This window comes from Aulostomus chinensis, chromosome 12 (genome assembly GCF_037954235.1).
Source record: "Aulostomus chinensis isolate RoL2024-O1b breed Wild chromosome 12, RoL_Achi_v1.0, whole genome shotgun sequence".
Classification (NCBI taxonomy): domain Eukaryota; kingdom Metazoa; phylum Chordata; class Actinopteri; order Syngnathiformes; family Aulostomidae; genus Aulostomus; species Aulostomus chinensis.
Genome location: NC_141331.1, coordinates 24,506,991 through 24,532,106, shown reverse-complemented (window position 1 = coordinate 24,532,106; position 25,116 = coordinate 24,506,991). Strand labels below are relative to the sequence as shown.

The window sequence follows — 25,116 nt, the reverse complement described above, 5'->3', positions numbered from 1 at the left end:
TCCACTCACAAGCAAAAAAAAAAGCCTTTTCAATGACAGTGGTTGAAAGATAAAACGGTCGTTAAGTACTTATCCACAAAAAAAACTTCTTTGGCATAATGAATAAATATTGAGGGACGAAGCTTGGAGGACTTTAAGAGGTGTTCATCTTTAGTTCCTCCTTTACTGACTCTTTTATACAATTTTAGGTATCGATAAACGTAAGACAAAAGGAACAAGACAGCATGTTCAGAAATAGAAAATAGACAGAGAGAATAGAAGGGAATAAGAAGTCATTCGAAAATTTGGTGAGCTCCAAGCTTTTGTCCGCTGTCTTTTGTCTCTTGCTTCATTGCCGTGCCTTTTGGAAGAAACATATTGGTCCTCCCTCAAAAACAGCCTTCCTCCTTGGGGTTGGATATGTTGATGTAATCACCACAAACACTGTCTCCATCTGTCTGGCCTAAATTGAGCTGCTGCTCCCAGGGGTTGGGGGCTGTAAAACAGAGCAGGAAGAGTTGGGGAATGGAGTACTTATCCTCTCTGCCTGATCAGCGTACGGCCTATAGGTCTAAATACTGCCCCCCCCCCCCCCGGCTCCTCATTTGATAGTTGCTGTTAGATAGGTCTATTTTCTTGTTAGTGTTTTCCACCCAGTCAGTCTCCTCAGATTAGCAATGAAGTGATCAGAGGGATTAGTCTAAACGCACAATTTTGATAAATGTCTAATCATTTAAATGTCCTGTGTGTAGAATTTAACTTGGATCATTGGCAGATATTGAATATGATATTCCAAACTATGTTGTCTTGAGTGTATCATCACCTGAAACTAAGAATTTTGTTTTCATAGAACTTGCTCATTGCGTCTACAGGAGCCGAGAACAGTTTAGTAAACACCTTCGTGAAAGCTCGCACTGCCTCACCCTCTAACTATTGTTATTTTACCTGTTCAGTTTTTTTGCAGCTAGCAGTGATTTATTCAAACTGTGCATACTCTAAACAAGCTTGCAGAGAGCATTTTGTTAACTTTATTTAGCTCCTATTGTTTGCATGTTTTACTGCTGACCAGCTGATTGGCCCGAAGCTGGCCAGTTGTCATGGCGATCACAACAACAAACATCCCTGAATAAATAATGACACACTGAGGGTGCAGAGGATGCACAAAGTGATGAGGGGGAAAAAGCTGGGTTCAGACAACAGGGAGAGATGGAGAGGAGATTTTAAATGTATCACTCTTCTTATATGATGGGCAATTTGGGATTGCAGTATGATGGACGATTTGGTGCACAGAGGGATTTGTCTGCTTAGTTAACAACAGATGTGCTCTTGTCACATTAGTGTACCATAAAGGAGCATTTCTGCAGTGCAGACACTGGACTACCTTCACCTTCCACCTGCTGGTAAACCTGTAACCATGTGCGACGTGTGATCTGCACTGTCGGATTCCACGTCCTGTCCGTCGATGCTGCCTTCATGATCTTTGGTTACTTTAAGACAAATATTTGTCTCTTTCTTATTAAAATTCTTGTGTTGAGAGGCCAAAACTTTGCCAGAATCATAAAGCTGCAGTCTTTCCTGCAGTTGAAAATTCAGTTTCCTACCAGATCCATTATGTGCTTCTAGTGGAAGTGCTCAAAGACAAAGTCCACACTCTTAGTGCAAAAAAAGTATTCTTAAGTCTATTTGGAGTTAATGTGAGGCATCAGCAGTCTGAGTTTGCCTAACAAACTCAGTGGATCTATTCCAATGTTAAACTTTTTGTGTGAAATTCCCTCTTTCTGTTACTATCACTCTCCACAGCTGCGCACACAAATGCTTTCCAGGGAAACACAAAAAGGAAGCTGTACTAAAAAGACCTTTGCAGATGCCCACTTGGTTTGTCTAAACCTTCTATTTACTTCAGAGAGGTTTTTTTTAGAAAGTATTTTAGCACTCCACAAACTGTCAATGTCCCCCATCTCCATATTGTCAAGGTATCATTTAAATGCTTTTCTCCCCTTGCTGATTTTCTTTACTTTTATTTTTTGCAATACATCCATTATCTGTGTCTTCAGGATACCAGAAAGCAATTTAAAGATGTCAGGTTGGGTATTTAGAAAGTACGACAAATCACCTTTATCACGATCTTCTTGAGTATTGCTTTGCACACCAAATGTTGAAAGGATTTTACTCCTGTGATTAAGTACTGTTTCAGTAACTTTGCATTTAGGAAGTGCTTCCCCGTAATACTTTTTTTTTCAAGGGAAACACTCAAGGTTACATCACGATGGCATCACCAATTATTACCATAATTATCCAGGAGCTATGAGACAGTATAGACAGAAAGGTAGAGGCACACTCCCTCCAATCCAGGTTTGACTCAATACAACTACTCTCACCGACTGAATAGCCTCCTTATGACCGCTTTGATGTGTAAAATCAGTGTTCTTTCAATCTGTTCATCAAGAAACCATTGACTGATGGATCAATAATGAAAATAATGATTACCTGCAGCGCTACTTTAGAGGCGGAAATGAAGGCGAGAAATTATTATGCCGTAATTTTGCAGAGATGTGCACTATCCAAAGGAGCCTTTTGAGCCACTGGAGAGTTTTTCCATCAGAATAAGGGCCCCAGAGATGCTCAATGGGGGACATGTTTGGTGAAAAGGGAGCGCTGGCGAACAAGGATGATTTCAGCTTCCAGAAATTGCGTGAAACCTAGCAGGACAAAGCCGAACATGCTTGGTCATTGAAAGCGTCTGAAAAGTGTTGTGTTGACAGCAAATGATTATTCAGCCACAGTTTGATAGTCAGTTGGTCATTTATAAATGATTGATTAGCTCCAGCTTTTCAAATGTGAATATTTTCTGACTGCATTGTTCCAAATACTGTTTTGGAAAACCAGTTGGATGAAATGAGCAGCAACAACAAAATCTATGACTGACTCCAAGTGAGATCAGATTTGACATATCTGATAAATGTTTTGCTGGGCAGCCGAGTGACTCAGGTTCTGTAGAGTACTTGTTATTTGACACGTTCTCTTCTATCGTATCAGCTGGCTGACACCAAGTCTACCTTGAAATGGTGTGTGTGCTCACAGTGGAGGACCGGTTCTGCTCTGAACACTGTTCGATGGGATCTGCTGATTGTGCACCAGTGATTTTACAGTTACTTACGTCTGCTATTTCTCTGAATATTCGTTTTTGTTTGGTACTCGATTCACAGTCGAGCCTATTTGCAGTTGGTTTGAGATACAGCAAAAATAAGCCTAGTTCCAAACAACACTGGGTCCGGACATAATCTGTGGCTTGACTTTGTTTGGTGGCAAATGTAGTTGGTCAGCGTGTCTACTGTGTGATTCATCTGCAGTTATTTGTTGTGTAAGCATAAAACTGACATGCACAATGACATGGAGTTACTTTCAGCCAAAATCTTATATTCACTGGACTGCTATGACAAACATTAACATACTGGCAGCGACCAGCCTGTAAATGACAAACAGAATTGTCTGAATCAGGCTTCACTGTCAACAGGCAGTGAGAGCAGCGGGAGACAGAGGGCGCTGCTATCCAAATGTGTGGATAATCTGCTAGCCTCTCCTCCATGTCCCTCCTGTACATTGACTTCTCTTACTAGTGGACGGAGATAAGGTGCAACAGGCCGGTACGATACGGTATGGTACGTATAAAGGCACCCATTTCCTGGGGGAAATACTGGGGGGACCACTGGACACAAGCCCCAGATACATTATTTCAGTAAAATCATAGATTTTCTATATAAGAATCCAGCATTTAACCAGCTGCACAATTATTGATCATCCAGCAACTCCATCAGTCAGTCAAACTAAAATGTAATAGTACCATCAAATTTAGTCTGTTAAATTGTCAGCAGTGCCATTATATTCAGTCAACAGTGCACGTCCTTACAATAGCTCAGATCTAACACCTGGATTTCTGTGCGACCGACTAATTTGTTCTGCTTTATTGTTTGGCGTAAGTGTTGCTGACTCAGTCTGACTCTGAATGTGACTGTTTTGGGCCAAAGCTGTTGCTCTTACTGTCGTACTGTTGTGTAATATAAAAACATGTCTGGACAATCAAGGGAGCCTGGGTTCAATTCCTGTTCCCTGCAGCCATGGAGCTGTGCTGACTGAGCCCTTTTTCTGTTTCTGCTGCGATGCGGGTATTCACTGAGGTTGAAACACTGGCCTTAATCTAGTTAGAGCTGCTCTTTTGTTCACAGTAAATGAGGTTAGGGGCATTAGCTACAAACCTGGGGATTAAGATGGACTCGACTGTACCGTCTCGATACCAGTGCGTGCGTGTGTGTGTGTGTGTGTGTGCGTGTGCGTGTGCGTGTGTGTGTGTTTTACTCGCAAAGGTGTGTTTTGATCCCAAGTCGAGATTCTGGATGAATTTACTTTAATACACGACTGTTTAATGAGTCGCACCGCATGCTACTCATTAGAAAATTTAATTTTAGATGATTTACTAAAAAGTGAATAAATACTCATAAAAAGAAACTGAGAATAATGGGTTAACGGTTCTCACAGCCCAAGGAAGAACGCTGCCGTATAGTCTGGAGGTATCAGTGGGTCGTTGGGCAGCAGGATGCTAAGGCTGTGGTAGCTGTTGTCTTTAGGGACCTTTGGGCTCTGTGCAGGCACCCCGCCTCTCTAGTATCCTTTATGTTGGTAGATGAGTAGAAATGTTGTCAAAGATTGGCTCCCATGCCAGTTGATCGTGTTTCTATTTAGAACTCGTTCTATCACATCTCAGTCGTTGCTGATAAGAACTTGGCACACATTCTTATGTTTCTTATCGGGTTAAAGCTGGTTCTGTGCTGTCTTGACCAGGGTGGAGATGTGTGTTGACAGTGGAGGTTCTTAGCATCCTGAAACTACTTACCTGCTCCACCTCAGTGCACACTGATGTTTCCAAGACTTTGTTCTTTCTAAAATGAGCAATCAGCTCATAGTTTTGTTGCTATTGTTAGCAGGAGGTTGTTCTCTGTGAAAAACTTCAAGGTTGTTGATTTCCTCTGAATAACAACGCATCAGGGTTTGAAATCTGGCTGATTGTGATGGTTTGAGTATTGTAGTCATGGGTCAACAGTTTGAACAACAGGGGACTGAGCACAGAACCCTGGGGGTTCCAGTTTTGAGCACCAGACGAGAGAGGGTCTGACTGCTGATGCCAGCATCCATTTACAGAGTGTGGTACTTCAGAGCAGCGTGCAGTTCCAGTTTGCCAGTCACTTTTATGAGGGTGATTCTGTTGAATGCTGGAATCAACAAACATTATTCTCATGTGGGATGGCTTTTTGATTAAAGGCACTGACAATGATGGTGGTGATAAGAAAAAAATGTCAGTTATATCATCAACTAGGTATTTAGTTCCCGGCGAGGGATGTTTTCTGTCCTAGCAGCTTCATGCGTCTTTTCTCTTCTTCCGTGTCTTGTGGATATTGACAGTGGCTGGTCGTCTGCAGCAGGATTGTGAAGGAGATCAAAGCAAGCAGAAAATGAGTTCATCGGGTAATGTGACTTCCCTCATGATGGGAACACCCCCGCTTTTGACAGCTCTTTGTTTACCCACTGTCAGCCACAAGTTGAGACTGCATTTTGATGAACGTCACAGCGGTAGACGGTTGTTCATTTCCTGTTAATGTCAGTGTCAATAAAAACCAGGATCACTCCGTGACCTAAACAAAACAGCTTATCTGAACCCAAACAAGGTCTCTCTTAACCTAAGCTGCCTGTTGTCATAGCGCTGACACATCATGAGACATCAGATGGGTAGAACGTACTGACTTGCAAATTTGTTTGAGATGCTCACTTGTATGAACTTGACATCGACACCTTATCTTATCTGATCTCAACTCAACTCATCTCTTTGAGTTTTGTGGCCTGTTGGATCAGAACACAGCTGATGAAGTGCAAAAGCTTGATTTGGGATGTTTGGATGGACAGAGTCTCTGTTGCTGAATTAGTTTTAATAGAGTATTACTCCATCAATGCTATTTTTCTGAAATAAAAAAAAATAACTCGAGGTAGGCTGAGCTTAGCTCTGGTCCCGGTTCCCATTCTGCTCTGCCTGGGATGATCACACAGCTTGTACTTCCGTTTGGTTCGGATGGTCTAGTGGGTTAGTGGGAACATGCTAAGGTCACATCATGGCAATCGCTTTTTCTGTTTCAAAAGTACATTTTATAAAGAACATTTGATAAACTGCTTCCACAGTGGGGAGATGAAAATAGATACAAAACATTTAAAATGACAGAAAATGTATCAATATTCATGTCTGCAGTGCCATACTGCGGACAGACAAAAACACTGAAGCATAAAGGCATGAAGAGGATAATGGATTAATCTGAAAAATAGTTTTAAACATGCAACAGTCTAAGGTTAAGTGTGAGAGGCACATCATCTAGTTGTGCTTCCCAAACAGACACACTGGTGCGCTGATCTGCAGTGAGAGAGTGAGAGAGCCAAACAGCCAGACGGAGCTAATCATATTTCTAACAACTCTCTTTAGGTTACACACACAGCCCCACATCCAACTCACTTATGTGGAAAACTGCCCTGGCGTCTGCTGCGATGTATCCTGCATGGTTGTAGCAGAAGTGTTCATCTCTGTAACTTGAAGACTATTGCTGGTGATAGACCCAAAAAAGCACATGAAGGATCTGTCAGCACATTTGTTCCTAAAGGATGAATCTGAAAGAACATCATAAGTAAGTCATAAATAAATGCAGTTTGGTTTAAGTGTTCTGGAGCTCTGAAGGATTTTGGCAACATGGTTCAATCAGGGGCTGCACGGTGGTGCGGTGGTCAGCACCGTCGCCACACAGCAAGAAGGTTCCGGGTTTGAGTCCCGCCTCGGGCACAGATCTTTCTGTGTGGAGTCTCCATGTTCTCCCTGTGCCTGCGTGGGTTCTCTCTGGTACTCCGGCTTCCTCCCACAGTCCAAAGACATGCAATTGGGGACGAGGTTAATCCAGACTCTAAATTGACCGTAGGTATGAATGTGAGTGTGAATGGTTGTTTGTCTCTATGTGTTGGCCCTGCCATGGACAGGCAACCCATCCAGAGTGAAAAAGCTGCTGGGATAGGCTCCAGCCCCCCTGCAGCCCTTAATAGGATTAGTGGGAAAAAAATGAATGGTTCAATAAGGATGAAATTTTGAAATTGGATTTGTTAGATGAATATGTATTTGGTGTGTTACTCTCGTGATCATTTAAGTGAAAATAGACTACAGCATGTCCATCAAGCAAGATTGCAAAATACAAAATAGCCTATTGAATATCAGGAGAAAATGTAGGCAACTCACCACCCCAACCTGGCGATGTCCTTTAAGAGCGATAATAATTCATTTATTTATTCATTTATTTGTTCATTTCTAAATTTTGAACAAACTGGTACAACCTTCCAAATTAGTAGCGATGAATCTTTACTATATACTTTTTATAAAACTGTTTGCCGGAACCTTTGAAGTCCCCTCCAGGAATTGCTTGAGAGAAATGTTTGTTTATCGCCCCACCCAGCAGTGAAATGAAACATCGTCCTTTGTGTCCATGAGGTGAAATTGGATAAACTCTGTGAAATAAACAGGAAAGGGAGAATAATTTGTGAGGATGAGCAGTTACAGATTCGGGCTGTCGGGACAAGATGAATCACCTGAATAAGTAGTTTCACTCATAATGAAAGTGATCATGATGGTGCTGGGCCTCCGAGAGTGGCATCGCAGCAGCAAACTGCAAAGCAGATGTCAAATAGATTTTCAATCACTTTCCTGGGCTTTTATGCAGAATCAAAACATATGGCCTGCATCCATTAGTGCAATAGACTGTATTACTTTGAAGGCTCTGTTCTCTTGGCATTATGTGCAACAGCCCAGAAGATATCAAACATTTTAGACAGGACTGGGCTGTCTGAGGCAGCTTGGCCTCAGTTCAAGCTTTAGCTACAGTACAACCACAAACCCACAGTCTAACTTCCTACAGTGTGTGTCAAACTGTGTTTGTGTGAGTGTAAGAGCTGTGCTGCCTGCCGCTCAGTTATTGTAGCTTGTTTGCCTGTGGTTTCCATCAGCCGGGGTTTGGTTAAGACCAGCTCACCACAGCTTTCACTCTGCTTCTCTCACGGCTCATTCTCTTTGTTACTCCTGTTTTCACCAAAGCCATTGAGGAGAGAAAACACTCCTTTTGCAGAAGTCTGGAGGCTGTTCTCAGCAGTAAGTCAGTGAGCCACCTGTTCTGCTTCCCCTTTTGTTTAGTCAGAGCTCATTTGGAGCTGCACTGCATTTTGCTTCCCTGTAGAAATGACAGAACATTTGTCACAATCCATAACTGCATCTCTGAGGAAGCGGTATTCATAACAAACAAAGCAATCAAAGCTATCTTAAGACACATTAGACACAACTTTGAGATAAAAATTACAGTGCAGAATATGAAGAAAAACCCTCAGAACTGATTTGTCTTTCTTTAAAGAACAAACAGAAAGGGCACAGCCTAGGGCCTGAATTTCAGCATGGGATTGCAGGTAATTCACGCTCTGAGTTCCCACAAATTTAGCATTTATAATGTAGATTCCCTGAAACACTGACAGAAATGTGCAATTGTGTTGTACAAACATTTGCAGGAGTTGACATTAACATGATCGCACAGCGTCCTCACTCAGGCAGTGCAGACATGACTTCGGTAAATCAGCTGTCAAAAGCAAAGTTTTTGGCTAACTGGCTAATAGGGCTTGGAAATCAGCTGCTCCGTGAGTAACATGCTCGATTCTGTGTGTCTTAGCTGCCGCTGTTGCAAAACTCTCAGTTTTAGTTCACCAATCAAATGCTGTCTCTCATACAACAGACCTAAAAAGAAGTTGGGAGGCAGATTTAGCACAGAAAGTGATGGTTAATGCTATTGAAATGTGACGCAGATGCACTGTAAGGAGCAAACAAAGGGGCCTTTTTAAAACTGCTTCACAGAATTTAGTTCAAGAATCCCTTAAATTGGAGGGGGGAGACAAAATGCAACCTGAGGATAGGTTCCACTTCTGTGGTTGGAGCCCCTAGAGCTGGGCAACATGACATCACAGTTATATCGTGATTATTGTGGCTATAGTCAATGGTCAAAGAAGACGGTTGTCCTCACTGATCCTGGATCTGCTCTACGTTCCTGCCTGTTGAAAGGAAGGTTTTCGTCACTGCTGCGAGGATGTGCTTGCTGATGGAGAATTGTTGGGTGTAGATTCATTGAAGGAGTGAGATGCTGGACCTGCTCTACTTGGAAAAACTTTTGTTGTGATTTGGTGCCATACAAATAAAACTGACTTGACATTCTTGGCTTTGTATTATTTGCTGTATTTCTGAGATGATGTCTGCTGTGAATATGCAGAACTATTAAGATGCAAATCAAAGCTAAAATTGAATCAAACATGCCTTGAATTTAAAGTGTCTTGTGAAAAACTTCATTTCATTATAACATACAAAGCAAGTTCCTTAAAAGAAATTACATTTCTTGCAAGCAATTTGTTTTTAAAATACCACATGAGAGGTCATTGTTGGATTAATTAATATCATGTAGGGTTCTAAATGTTAGTTTCATTACACTTTGCCCAAGCCCCCCAAGTCCCCCCATCCCCCCCGTTCCCATGTACAGTTTTTTCAGTCATAAATCAGATGGATCAGACTGTGCCAAAGTTGCTCACAGCTTGTTGTTAATGCTGAGATAGCCTTCACTTCACCTCACATCTTTCAAAGCTACAGCATCCATCCATAAACCTCAGTGATTTACTAGATGAGCTTTTGAGCTAAGATCTTCCTGAACATACATCATTCCAGAAGGTCAAGAGGGAAAGTGCATGCATAGACCATTAATGAGTTTGAAATGATATAAGCGATAAAAAAAACAAACTTCTTACTTTGGATTCTGCCTCACAATCAAACTCTTTCTTCCATTTCAACTCTCAAAAATAAGCCAGAGGACTGTTGTTTGCTTGACTGAAGGATCACCAGACCTGATTTTGCATGGTGCAGAAAAAAGAAATGGAGTTCAGGTGTAACCCACATCTTAGTCAGGATCTCACTGCCTCGTTGACAACCTAATGTTTGCATCAGTAGGAGCGTAACCCAGGTGTAATCAGAAACAGATTTATGTCTAGGCCGTAAGGAAATAAATATAAAGAGTAGCAGCTTTCCCTGATTTATACTTTTCTCAGGACACCGAATCAGTCGCAATGCATCGTTAAGCCAAGAGGGTCCCAGCCTCACCGTCTCTCTCTGGTTCTTGCTGGTTCCTTTCTGCAGTGTTATCACTCAGTACACTCTCGCTGATGGTTTATCAGCATCCCACAAGCCAAGATGACAGGCTCTTCACAGCATATAATGTCTGCATGTAGTGACACACACAAAATGAACAGTCAACAGTAGCAGGCTGTTGAGAAACTCATTATCTTGGAGCGTGTTTTAGCAGAGGAGCCTCGCAATAATATGGCAACAGTACCTTAACTCAGTCTGGCAGTTTAGCTGTGGTTTATGCTCGTGTGTGACACCTGAGGCAGCTGTGTATGTGTGTGTGTTTGCTTATAATCTGTTCAACTGCCTCCCATATCCAAAGCTTAATGCTGTTCCCTTTTGAGTGTGCAGCGCTGATAGCGTAGCTCAGCCTCCAGCAAAGCAAGGCAGCGACGCGTCGCCTGCTTACAGCAGGTATAAATGATAGGACTTCCATTAGGAGGATGGAACACATCGTAGAATGGCATTATTATACTGCTGGTTTCTGATATGGCTTCACATTTCTTCCAATATTATTGTTGAAATAATATCTTTATTTTTGCATTCCTTCCCTCTCACCTCCTTCCTGTCATTTTCCCCTCTGTTCTGCTCCCTGCTATCCTCCCCTCCTGTCTCGTTTCCCACATGTATCTCTCCATAAAGCAACAGTATTGCAGCATCTGCGGTGTGTGCCTTCAACCTGAGCGCCATCACCCAGGCCTTCAATGGGCCCTTCCGCTCTCAGGAGAACCCTCGCTCCACCTGGCTTCCCACTCCCAACCCCATCCACAACTTTCAGGTCAGTTTAACCATTCTCACTCATCCAGTCTCTGTTTCATCCAAATCAGTTTAAGACTGTATAGCTCATCACATGTTTGCGCCTTTGTAGAGATGAAATGTAACAGAAATGAGGAAATCCTCAAGTTTTATTTGCGCAAAGTGTCAGAACACAAACGTGTGCAAAATGCAGCAGAGATCTGAAGTTTCCCATCAAGAAATAGACACAGTATATAGAAGATTATGTACCTGTATCATGCAGGTATGCAGTTTCTTTGCTCATATTTTGGCATCACCTGCTACTAATACACTTGATCAGATTTGTGTGTCGACTTGTGTTGAGACCAGTGGAGATTATAAATCGCAGTTCCTGAAAATAGAATCAATCACCAAAACAATTATTCAATGTTCCTGTTCACTTCTTCTAAATGCTGTGTTTCTTCTTTGTCGTCCTCACCAGTGTGGTACAATAGATGACAAGGGTCCCAACGAGGGCTTGACCGAGCGCAGCCTGCAGGACGCCCAGCGGCTCTACCTGATGAACGATGTTGTGCAGCCCGAGTCTGTAGATCCACTTGTCATGCAGGACGATGTTCGGTTCTCTAACCTGGTTGTGGACATTGTCCAGGGCATGGACACCCTCTACCATGTCATGTACATCAGCACAGGTTCGTGGGGTTTCACACAGCCGTCATAGATTAGCCCAAATATATCACACAAAACAGAACAACTTCTACACAAAATCCTCTCTGATAGATCTTTGTATTCCTCTTGTACAATCAGAATATGGCACCATCCTTAAGGCACTGGCTACACCAAATAAGAACCTACAAGGCTGTTACCTGGAGGAGATGGAGCTCCTCCCACCTGGGGTGCGAGAACCAATCCTGAGCCTGCAGATCCTACACAGTGACAGGTCGCTGTTTGTTGGGCTCAGCAATCGAGTCCTGAAGATCCCCCTGGAGAGATGCTCCACCTACAAAACTGAGATGTGAGTCCTGTATCCAAATCCAGCACAGATTTACTTCTTTGTAACAATCCCAAACATGCTAAATCACTGGTGTTGTGTCCTTCAAAGTTTTGCCAATTTTTCATACCTGCCTGGATTGAGATTTGATGCAATGAGTTTTACATTTTTTTCTAAAAATTCAACCAGCTTGCTTTAAACAACAACAACAACAAAAATAGAACATGCTTTAATCTACCTTTTTAACAAATGACTTGGGCAGCATTAGCTCGCCAGAGGAAAGTAAAATGTTGTGCTTTGTTTTTTCCAAGTAATGAAATTCTGCATAATATAGAAGACCACTATTCTTGCTTATTTGTGTCTGAATCAAAGGATGAGCAGAAACTCTGAGTGAAACTGCTTAATACATTGCCAGTGAAGTCTCTGGTGGACCAGTTGTGCGTGTGAGGGGGAGAGAGAGTGCTACAAAGCCACAGGAACAGGGGCCTTAGCTTCTCCAGTTTTTCGTGAAAATTGTATTCTCAAGGGTGAGAGCGAGAAGAAATCCTCACGAGCTGTTTCTTCAACCCTTTCATATTTCATCAGTGCTCTCCATCAGGATCCTCAGCTAGCCACCGTTTTTTATGCTGGCTTCTTTATAGTCAACTTCATTTTAGCATACAAATGGGTTGCTTCACCCTTAGTCTGTATGTGTGTGTTTGTGTATGAATCCTGTGTGCTTTTAGTGTGGGTCGCTGCTTGAACAAGTTCTCATATGCGCGTGATGAGTCAGCTTGCTATTTCGACTAAGTCCGAAGTCATAGACACATGAGCGCACGCACGCACGCACACACACACACACACACACACACACACACACACCAGACAGGAAAAACAGCAGATTTAATAAGATACACAAGGTGAGAGGAACAGGAAGAGAGAACAAAGTCAACAGAAATATAGATAGCCTACAGAAGGCAGAACAGTGCATGTAGCCAGTCCTATTAAAGACACAGCAGGGTGAAACAATAAGAGTCATTCACAGGCACTCTGGCAGAGGGGGCAGTAAATCCAGTCTGTGCTATTCTGCTCTCCCCTTTGGTTTGGCTTGTTCACTCACTCAGTCTTTCAAGAGGAGAGAAGCTGTGCAGCAGAATATGATAGATGTCAATGTATATGTCAGTGTGACACCTGGGCTTGTCTGGAGGGACTCGAGCAAGTGGAAAACTGAGCCCCATGATTAAGGGAGAGACCAGAGATAGATGGAATGCATGTCTGATTATGTTATTGCAGCTAATATTTGCTGTAACTGTCCTCACATCTTCTCACAGCCCAGTGACAATGGCTTTTTTTTTCTCAGTCATCTCCCGTGATGAGGTACAGGCCAGCATTTATGCCAGAGACGCCATCCTGAGGGAATTAGAGAAAGCTGACTAATTAGTTTCATCTTTTCCATGTCTTTATGTGTCTTTAGACAGCAGTCAAAAGGCAGACACAGAGAACAAGTTACAGGTGCAGGCGATGTTCTGATATTTCACCAGTTGCAGATGTTGCACGTTTTATTTGTACAGCTAATACTAAAAACTCTCCTATTCACTTCATGTTTGAGCATGCATATCTAGGAATCATCCTGTCCAGAGTCAGAACAGTGTCCAATTTCTGACCGATTGATACCGAGAAAAAAATTTCACACCCCTGATTCAATGTGTATCTCCAAGTGTAACACAATTATTCATTTTGGGCCGCAAAAAAAAAAAAAATCAAATGGATGAACTACAAGGGCACTCTGCCAAGGCCATAGTCATTAAAAAATACCAGTCTGTGTTTCAGGGTGTTAAACAGATCTACAACAACATGTACGAGGTTCTTCTTTGACCCCACGGTACAGCCCACCAAGTTCAGAGAAAACCAGCCTGGTAGTTTTTTCACATAATCCTGCTAACAGACGTGGATGAAAACATAACCTCCTTGGCAGAGGTTGATGAATAAAATGGTTAAGGCATCACTGTGTTTCTGGAGAAAATAATGTGATTGCATTGATGTGTTCTGTTACACCACATTAGTCCCAACAGCAGCTGGAGCAGAGGCCAGCTCTGGTCTTGCTCTTATTACTTTTCCTTTCTTGGACTTACTTTCTCTGCCGGTCTCTCTGGGTGTCCGCTGCACAACATGAAAAGAGATCCACCTGCCGTCTGGCTCGCTGGGTACACTCCTCACCATTATGCTGCTGTCTGAATGAGCCATTCTCATCTCCCCGACATTGTGTGTGGTCTTCCCATTCACATGCAGCCATACATCCTTCCACACACTGATAACAGCTAAAAACACCCTGATGGTTTTGGCTGACAGGAATTCACATGCTGCTCTCCAGTGTCACATACACTTTAAAGATGTTTTTGCAGTACTGTTGTTGTTGTTGTTGTACAGACAGAAGGATGCTGACATGTGGTTCACGCTCATCTCACTGGTGACACAATTATAGATGGACTGAGCTGATGTGTAGTTGTTATGCAGAGATGCTCCATGTTTGCTCATGTTTGTAATTGCTTGATCAGTGGAAATGTGAGTTCTTGGTTTTTGCTTGCAGCAGCAAAAACATGTAAGTTTGAATGGCCGTGAAGAAAATTATAGATATTCAATTACTCTAAAATGTTTGAATATTCAAATTTCCTCTGTGGGTGATCCTTATTGGTGAGCCTGGCCTCCTCCACCCTGAGAATGACGTAACATTTGTATCGTATGTCATGCGAAGCGCTTTTTTTGTTTTGCAGCTAAACCTTTTCAGCAGCAGCTGATTTGTTGCCTTCTAGTGATTGCTTTCAGACAAATGCAGCAGCGTGCGTGTGTGTGTGTGTGTGTGTGGGTGCGCGCGCGCGTGTGTGCGCACATGTTGTGTGTGTTTGTCCTCTATTTGAGGTAATTATATTTGACCTGGCCAATTGGCACCTCTGGATAATAGTACCACTCTTGTCCTCCACACAGCCTCTATCTCTCCATCTCGCTCTGTTAGTGAAGTGATTTACCTTGGCTGCAGCAGTGTGCTATCTTACCTGGGATGCTGCTTCAGTCAGGGCTCTTCTCAGGGAAGAAAGATCGTCCGGGCTGCAGAGAAGAGGAGGAAACTACTGTGCTTACTTAAACAGCCCAGTGCTTGCATCCTATACAGAAACACAACTTTGCCTCTCATTCTCATTGGTTTATTCATAGGGAGTGAATTGACTCTGGACTATTTTTTTGTCCCACTGTAACCAGGGTTTGATATTCCACCGCCCCCAGCCTGTTCCTGCTCATGCAAACATAGCACTTACAGGTATCATGGTTGGTCTCCTGTAACACAAATACAGAGCAGTTTTGATAACAAGTGGAAGGTTTGTTGCCAGCTGACAAAAACTACACCCTGACGGATTCTGGCCTCTATATCGTACAGTGTGTTATGGTGAATGTCTATACTTGAACAGACTGTACAGAAAAACAGTGGGAATTAATACTTCTTCTTTTTTTAATTTAAAAATGGTTGGTACATCTCTCTGCCTTAAGAGTGTATTAGCTTGATATTTTTGGCACCTCCCTATGTACTTGTTCTCATGTTAAATACACAAACAGGTTGCGCATGGGGCAGAGGGAATATTATGGATGTTATTAACTGCTCTTTTTAAAATTTAAATATAGAAAATCCTGAAATGCTTCGGGGGGTTCACCAGCTAATTTCCGGTTGACAGTAAAACCTTTGCATGAAGCAAATATTGCAGGACATTGAAACAGTAAATCTAAAAACTGTAGTAATAAACTTTATAGGACAAAGAAACCTTGAGTGTTGTGAAAACTCTCCACAGGAGTTCAACATTGAACTCCTGAGATATTTTTAGACAGACAGTGGGGGAAAAAAATGGTTTCCAGCATAGACAACCTGTCTGAACTGTTTTAAGTTATTGTTTCTTCAGCTGCTGATGAGGTTAAATTGATGAAGAGCATGAAAAAGAGGAACAGACAAACAAATCATGGACACAAAATTATGACGAAGATGAGGAAAGGGAGGAAATGAATGCATGTTTAGTTTAGTTTAGTTTAGTTTAGTTTATTTATATTTATATAGCACTTTTCATACAGAAATTGCAACACAAAGTGCTTCACAGAGATAAAAGAAAAACAGGCAACATTAAATAAAATAGAAAACAATACAATAAATGTTAAGAACCCGGCCTTCCCAACCCACATGACCACATACATGCATGCACCCCCCCCCCCCCCCCACACACATACACACACATTTAGGAGAATCCTAGCTTTTTTCTCGGGATTTGATAGTGATTATATTCCTGCTGCAAACTCACTGCTACCACATCTGCTTAAATAAATATTTGAGTTGATGGTACAAGAGGTACAGTTGTCCTGCGTGCTGGATCTACATTTTCACCTGAGGCCTTGTACAAGTGTGTGTGTGTGTGTGTGTGTGTGTGTGTGTGTGTGTGTGTGTGTGTGTGTGTGTGTGTGTGTGTTTGTATATATATAGAATAACAATGACCTGGTAGCAGTTACATGGCTGAGGATGCTCAACCTGCCTGCAGCAGGAGCTTAAAACAGGGAACCATCTGACCGTTAACATCTCGTCTAGCCTGTATCTGTGTGTGTGTGTGTGTGTGTGTGTGTGTGTGTGTGTGTGTCCTCGTTAAAACAAGTGTGTTTTTACAGGTTCTTACATACCCCTTCAGTATACAGTGTTGTGAACTCCCTTGTCTTTCACTGTGTGTGGGGAACATACAGGCCGGTTCCCAATAAACCCAATTTACTGTCTGCTGTGACTGCCAGCCTATCATCAGACCTCTAGAGCTGACTGCCGCTAAGCTGGTATGACCAATCAGAGGAACACTTCACCAGCCATGGACTGGGAGAGCAAGCAACATAGAGAGAGAAAGCGTGTGTGTGTGTGTGTGTGAGAGAGAGAGAGAGAATATGTGTGAGAGAGAGAGAGAGTGTGTGTGTTTGAGAGAGGGGGGGGTGGTATTCATTACTGCTTGAGAATGTTGTTACTTTTATTACAGGCTTTGTTCTGTAGCTACAGCTCTCTGTAACCATACTGCTCCCCCCTCTCTCTCTCTATCTATCTCTCCCTCCTTCTCTCTATATTGCTTTCCTACTGTCCCCAGGCTGTCAGTCTTGATTTGGAACAAAACTATGTCTTAACCTCCACCATGCTACCTTTCCAATATCCTGATGCTCACTAAGGAGGATGACTGAGAGATATTAAAAAGAAAGTACTGAGGAAACTCTCACCTTCAATTAGCAAAAATTCACAAACTTTTTCATTTCTTATCAGCTTTAAAATGCTATGTGGATTATTTCTCTTTAGCTACAGCTGAAGAATGATGGTGCTCTTGCATTGTAGCAGTTTAACATCACCAAAAGTGATGGCTTGCCTATTTTTTTTCACTTTACTGGCACTCTAGACATGACAGGAAATGAGGAAAGGTGTTTTCTCCCAGAAACTCTGAAAAAAATCAATGTTTGGACATTGAAAGAGAGGTCTCTGCAAGTCACCAGGTCCATAACACAGCTACTCAGAAAAAAAACCTTCATGCTGTGTTTAGAGTATAGATTAACCTCGTCCCCTCTTGTATGTCTTGCCCCCCCCCCCCCCCACACACACACACACCATGTCAAAAGTGACTGAGGTCGCTGGAAGCGATGAAGAACGTAACAGACCAACACATCTGATTATAAGCACTTGAAAGTGACTTCTCACTGTGAAAAAGGAAACCAGTGACGTCATTATAAAACCTGGTTTGAGATGATGATGATAACAGTCCGACTAGACAGGAAGAGGGTGCGTGTGTATGGGGTGTAGGCTTTGCTGCACAGTATTCAGTGAGGGGGTGTTCATGTTGAGTCAGCCCAAGCCCTCTTTGCTGCTGTGCAGGGTGACGTCGGCAAAGTCACTCCAAACACGTCAGACATAAGTGGCTGTGCGTAGAAACCCTCTGCAGCTGATGGGAGATGGGTAACTATTCTTTACACTCAGTAATGCACAATTCAGGTTGGGATACAACACTCTTGAAGGCTTGATGGAGTGACAGGGCTGCATCATCACTGTGTGTGTACATGTTGGTGTGGCACTGTGTGAGAGTAACAAGTGTGGAAGCAGCAGTAAAGGAGACCGGCTGAGATGAAACAGCTCTGCAGAGGGATGCAATGGGCCCTGAAAAAGGACCAGTGCGTTACTTCCACTCAGCTGGGATGAGACATGCGTTTAAGCTGTCACCCTCAAGAGCGCTTTATTTGTGATATGGTCTGGTGGACGGGTTTGGCCTGGAATAGTGGTTACCCTTATTTTGATATTCCCTGGAGCCACAGTAGAGCAGCAATAGGGGGCACTAGATGAGGTGGATGACGAGGGTCCTTCCTCTTAGCCATTATGACATGAGACAGGCTCAGACCTTCATAATGCAAAGTGTGACTAAATAATTGATGATAGACCAAAGAAGTTTCAGTACTGGACTCACATTAATTGACTGGGTTTATGAAATGCCACCAAATCCCAGCAGTGGTCTGTGGTGCAGTTCAGTTGTACGAACCCTCATCTTGTGTCATCTGTCTCCACACTCATACTCTTCATTTCTCTCCTTGTATGACTCAATTTCATCCTTTCACTGCCGCCTATCATCTTGTCTTTGAATACATTTCCACTCTTTCAGTCCTCTCTGTCTCGTAGCCCGTCTCTTTTTCCCAGTGATGATGCAGCTCTTTTTATTCATCAGGGGCTAAAATTTTCCACGGAGTGCAGCAAGCACTTTTTTGGCAGACAGCCATTTCCCTTTTATTTTCCTGATATTTTTTGGACCTGACACCATCAGTCATCAACTGAGCTCCAACTGGGCCTAATTGGATGTATTAGTGCTGAGTGCGAGAAGGAGTTCTCTGTGATTCCAATTTATCATGAGCAGATATCCTAAATGGCTAGCTCAGCCTGGTGCAACAGTGGAGAAAGCCCCAGGGAAGGGCTCTTTCCCTGCAGAGAAGATGAGGAGCGAGAAGCTGTCAGCCGTGTTCTCTGGAGAACAGCTGCAAAAAGTGACATGCAGAGATGGAGAGATGGATAGAAGCCAGCGCATGCAGACATATGTTGAACTCAAAGTCAGATCATCCGGTCAACTTTGATTAAAGCATCCCCAGAGTGTCAGCGCTCCAGCCAATAGTAGCAGATTCTAAATCATGATTTATCAATTCTAGTGATCATATTTGCAATTAAACACTGATGGCGTGTCATGAAAGACAAGGTGAACTATTGTTTTTATGTCTAGTTGTTAAAGGGTGTGTAATAAAAGGAGACACTGGTTTTTACAGCATTCGCAAACGATTTACAATGCCAATTACACCCCCACTGAGAGGAACTGGAAGATTTATCTTCAGATGCCGTCCAGACATATTGTTTTATAGGCTGGTGGGTTTTGCTACTCGGCCTGTTTAAAATTTAACAGGCCATGTTCCGTGGCTCCTCTGTTTTGATAAAGTGTGCCACCCGCATGCTCGCTGCTGAATTTAATATCAGCCGATGTTCTGCCAAGTTGTCAAAGTGATGCTCTCACCCATGATGGCACACCCACAACACCAAAACAGCCTGTGTAAAATTCAGAAAAACATTTGATAATGTGCACACACACACACACACGCACACACACACACGCACACGCACACGCACACGCACACAGGCGCACACACACGCACACACACACAGGCGCACACACACGCACACTTCACACACTTCACACACTTCACACAGAGGCTAAATGCCTCACAAACTGGCCTCTGTATTTCCATCACACAGCCCTCTCCTCAGCCACACTGCCTCTTATTGACTTTTACAACAGTGCTATTTTTTTTAAAAGGTGAGCAGTTAGGACAGTGAAGAACTGCCAGTGTTTGGCCAGCATGCAGAAAAGGTCAGAGCAGCGTCTAAGCGCCTCACTATAACTTGTTTTCCTCCTCATAGTAAATCCTCTTTTAGGAAATGGCCTCTAGTGAGAAAATGATTGGAGAAAATGTCCCAGTGCTGTTTTATAATAGAATGCAATGTATCACTGCCTGATACGAAACCTGTACAGTAACAGATGGTATAGGTCCCTGGAGAGAGTAGTCGGAGCTGCAAAGTGGATCATAGGTGTCTTTCTCCCTGCCATAGCTGACATGTACCAAGTCTGCTGTGTCCCAAAGACATCCAGCACCACTCAGCTGAACTGAACCATTCCCTACTGCATCTGCCACTGTCTCTGGCAGTCATTGGATGTGGATATCTGTGTCTTTTCGAGACTTTTTTAAAATATTCATCTGCTGCATGTTGCTGTTCAGAAAAATACTCTGCTTCCATGTATGTGGAGTGTGAACTCCATATGCTATGTGTATACTGCTTTGGCAATGAGTATACAAGATTTCAAACTACTTGTTTTTGAGCTCTGCTCAATCGAGTGATGAAACTCAAGACACTGGACCTTTCAAATCTGCTGTTTGAAGAATTGACGGAGTACCACGCTATCATAACATGACTCAAAGCTAAAAACCTTTTTTAACAGCAAGACTGAGACCAATCGGCAATGAAACACGTTTTAACAAGAGTTGAAATTAGCTTTTGTTCTACTGTGACGTCCTTGTTTTTCTCCATTTCGTTTCCTTCAATGATGTCCTCTTCATCTTGTTTTCAAATCTGACCGAGCTTCCAGGACTTGAAAGCCTCAGTAGTTTTGTGAGTGATCAGTTCAAGTTTGGTGAGTTGGAATAGACGTACGCAACTCAGTGGACAAATGAAACTTTTCGCGGACCCTGTAGGGTGTAGCCTGAGTAACTGGACTTTAAACTGCTTCATCTTCCGCTCAACAAGCAGTGGTGCTGGGGTTATCAGGGGCAGAGAAACAGCAGCTGACAGAAGCTGCACCGTACACAGTGGAACGTTGTGTTTACAAAAGTGGAATCTTTTTTTGTAGTTTTGTAGTAACTGTGTGACGCTAACAGGAAATGATGCAACGTATGTTATCATCAATCTAATACTGATGTTGGAATGTGCCTGTCAATTCAAACTCCCAAAGAAGAGCATTTTGACAAAGATCGACTACCTACGTGTGTCTTTGTTCCTTCAGCCATTTGCAGTTCAGGATATGAACACAAAAATCTGGTTGCAAAGATTCATCAAATCAGGTAGAAGCAGAAGAAGCAGCAGAAGTGCAGGTTGTATTTACTCTAACAGCATTAACCTCCATCCTTAACTGAACTGTAATCATTTTATTCAGCTGATACAGTCATTAGGTTATGGGCGCTTAAGGCATGAACGGTTCAGTGAAATCATGATGTGTCTCCAAGAGAATACAAACAAGGTGAACCCAGCATTTCAAAGTGTTTCGTCCTCAGGTCAGAAGCCTCCCAGCCTGCCTCTCAGCATAATTTACCCAGAGCTAATTGGGCCTCAAATCTCTCCCACCTTTCCGTTTTATAGAACATTGTTTATTTCCTCTTTGAATTGTGCACTTATTAAGTGTTCCGCCGAGCTGATCTCTGTACTAGTGTGTATGTGTGTGTGTGTGTGTTTGTCTTTGTAATCCAAAAGTCAAATGAGCTGTCTTCAGCAACAATGACGATGCAGAGCCACACTTCAAAGCGATCACACGTGCAGTATGTTCGACCTTCAGCAAAAATGGCTGCACACTCCTTCCGCCACCCTCTCAAATTGACTATTAGGTTCACTGAACTGTGAATTTGTGGCTGACCTCATTATGATTATTGTTTCATTTGTATCGGAGATTGCATCCAGTGTCAGTGGGAAAGTGTTGGTTAATTACATTTTCACATAAGAAGGTTCTTACCGAATGGGATGAAGGAGGTGGTCTTCTACTCCTCATCTGTGGGGTCACCTCTGATGCGCTGGCTAAGCAGGAATGTCCTCTTTGATTTGAGCCGAAGTCTGGTTCACCACGGAGCCCCAGACCTGGCACAGAGAGCTGGATCAACAGTTGGAGATTCCTTAACCTACAGGCTCAAACACTGCAGGGCTCTTCAAATAAACCAAGGGGCTCTGTGCCAGGAAAGAAAAGGCACAACAACAACAAGAATCTCCTCTTTTTTAGCTGAAGGCAGAGATGTAGGGGATGAAGAGAGGAATGCTGCTGTAGTGAGGGACATAGAGAGGAAGATAGAATGAGGGAGGGAGGCAGAAAAGAGAAAAAGGAGTTATTCAGCTGATGCCTTCATCCTGCGTTCCTGAGGCATTCAGATCAGCTCCGCTGGCTTAGCCTTGTCATTAACCGCTTTAGATTTAATTAGCCGTCATTAAGCCTCTGTTTTACTGGAGGAGCTTACAAATATTTAATCACTGTTTGGGCGATTTACCATGTGTGATGTTGTTTTGTTAGAGCTGCAGGAGTGGATCCCCCAAGAAGTCCGGTTCTCCTTTTGGAAGACTTTTTAATGCATGTACCGAAGGACCGAAGCCAGTGTTTTTCACAGTGTGTATAGTGTTGAACAGTATTTATATCAACCCTCATCCTACCAACGTATGAGGCCTATCCACTGCTCTACTGTTCCTGCTACAGATTAGCTTATACATTACAAAGCTAGGTAGGTGTAGGTGGAAGGTGTGCCTCTACACACACTCTCACCACGTCCTAATCATGACACATGATGTAACTGTTTTAATTTGTATCCTAGAACAACAGGTAATAGAACATTTTCTTTCCTATTGTATTTCTGACTTGAAAATCTTCTTACTTTGGAAGAGGTTTCAATTTTTTGGATTGTTGAGATTTTCTTGTTATTTTCATTCATATTTTTTCAATATTTTCAGAAGTATTTCTAAACCTAAACTATTAGGTTCAGTGACAGATTTGGAAAGAAGTAGTCAGTGGACTTTAGTGGAGCTGCATTCCTTGTTATTTAATGGCAAATATAAAATGTATTTTTCAAATATTTCTTGAAAGCTACCTGTCCCTGACTGCTTGTTGACATAGCAGCAGACAGGTGGCTGTCACACAGAGGGGATGTGTGTGTATGCTATCAAATCACAGAACAACAACAACAACAGAACAATTTTGTGAAGCCACGCCCACATTTTAACATATCAATCAAATATCCATCCATCTTCTTCCACTTATTCCTGGGGGGGGGGGGGGGGGGGGGGGGGGGGGCTGGAGCCTAGCCCAGTGGCTTTCAGGCGAGAGGCGGGGTTCACCCTGGACAGGTCTCCAGTCCATTGCAGGGCCAACATACAGAGACAAACAACCATTAACACTCACAGTCACACCTACGGTCAATTTAGAGAATCCAATCAGCCTCGTCCCCAATTGCATGTCTGGACTGTGGGAGGAAGCTGGAGTACCAGAGAGAACCCACACAGGCACAGGGAGAACATGGAGACTCCACACAGAAAGATCCCGTGCCCCGAGCCGGGACTCAAACCCGGAACCTCCAATCAAATATAAGGGCCTGATTTAAATCCCCCTGGTGGTTGCACACGACCTGCATCTTGCATTTTGCTTGGAAAAGCAGCATCATGTCCAATCCACTCCCATTTCTCTGTGACTCAAAGTCTGAAATGAAACTGTAAGAGATGCGGAGATTCCTATTTGATTTTCTGATCTGCCACTCATGGTGAAAATCCAGGAATTTAAGTTGTCCATAGTTCTTGCTTTATGTTACTCATGTTTTCGGTTGTTTTTAAGTAGATTTATTTAAAAATTAAAATTCATCTTTGCTTTATACAAAACAGCTCTTTAAATGTTTCATTTTTAGGATGAAACTACAAAGCAGTAAAAAAAAAACGATGTCCTGTTGTTATTCAACGAATAAGCAAGTGTTCTTCCTCTCTCCTGTCCCTGAAGGCTGTGTCTGGAGGCAAGGGACCCCTACTGTGGCTGGGACTTCAGGCAGCGGCGCTGCACAACACTGGAGGACAGCTCCAACATGAGCCAGTGGAAGCAAAATATCTCTGTGTGTCCGGTAAGAGCAACACCAAACTGACTTGCACTGTTACTTCTGTCCTCATGGGACATCAAGGTGCCCGGCTGATGCCTGCTCTCAAACTCATGAATATTCCAAGCAGTCGCTGAGACACACACACACACACACACACACACACACACACACACACACACACACACACACACACACACACACACACACACACACACTCTCACACTTCCATGCTGGGTAAAAGAATCCCCCGTGTGCTGAACGTGTGCTTTCCAGCTCCAGAACCAGACCACGAATGGCGGCTTTGGATCCTGGATGCCATGGCAAACCTGCAACAATGATGATGGTGTGGATGGTGTGAGCTCTTGCTTGTGTCGCTCTAGATCTTGTGATAGCCCGGCCCCTCGCTGCGGGGGCAAGAACTGTGAGGGTCCCACCATCGAAGTCGCCAACTGCTCAAGGTAGGAAAAGACCATGAAATAAAACAAATACAAAGATCTAATCTGGGTTATTTCATTTATTATTAAATGTAGGTTATTTTCTGATCTTTCAATTTCATATCAACAAATGCCAGTGCATACAACCTTATATCACAAATTATGATATGAAACAGAAATGATGACATCAAATGAAACAACAAGTAACAGATACACTTCTTCCTTTGTTATTCCTCACACTTTGAGAAAGCAGAAACTTGCCTTTTCAGTAGAGTCAGATCAGAAGAAGGCTGTCAAAACAAGGCTGTCTCTAAATCAGCCTTTTAGCCTTCACAGCAAACAGTGTTCATTTCTGTAAGATTTGAAGAAGCTCCTTCATGCATTCATTTTCTGTCATAAGTGACGCTTCTAGCATCCATGTATGAATGAGAAACTCACCAAAATGAGGAATTTCTGTGTCATTTAAAACATCTCAAAAGTAATTCAATTTATCAATCAAGTGTGAAGACAAAACTTTTTTTTTTTTTGGTCAAAGTTGATTTTTGCAGATATCTACTGAAATTAGCATGCTACCCAACCAGCCCCATGCTGTACCGTCTTGTAATGACGCTGCGCTGCTGTCACGACGTTATCTAGCAGCAATGCAGGAAATGGTGGCACAAACTGAACCAAGACCTTTCCAAATGTCATTAAATGATTGTTTTGCTCTGGATATTTTCATGCTACAATGGTAACATAAACCAAAGGTTGATGTCACGCGATTTGATGACTGCAAAGTTATCCTG

General features: G+C 42.8%; 1 protein-coding gene across 7 annotated transcripts in view; it reads left to right on the top strand.

Moving 5' to 3' along the window:
* The window catches only part of sema5ba (sema domain, seven thrombospondin repeats (type 1 and type 1-like), transmembrane domain (TM) and short cytoplasmic domain, (semaphorin) 5Ba), a 190,854-nt gene that overhangs the window by 142,350 nt on the left and 23,388 nt on the right, over positions 1 to 25,116 (top strand). For 6 of the 7 annotated variants that reach the window (XM_086220866.1, XM_086220868.1, XM_086220865.1 and 3 more), the window contains 5 exons: positions 10,892 to 11,027; positions 11,466 to 11,673; positions 11,789 to 11,996; positions 23,804 to 23,921; positions 24,171 to 24,355. In XM_086220866.1, the coding sequence (XP_086076992.1) occupies positions 10,892 to 11,027; positions 11,466 to 11,673; positions 11,789 to 11,996; positions 23,804 to 23,921; positions 24,171 to 24,355 (855 nt within the window). The remainder of the gene's footprint in view (positions 1 to 10,891; positions 11,028 to 11,465; positions 11,674 to 11,788; positions 11,997 to 23,803; positions 23,922 to 24,170; positions 24,356 to 25,116) is intronic. The other variant, XM_086220867.1, reaches the window with a different exon arrangement.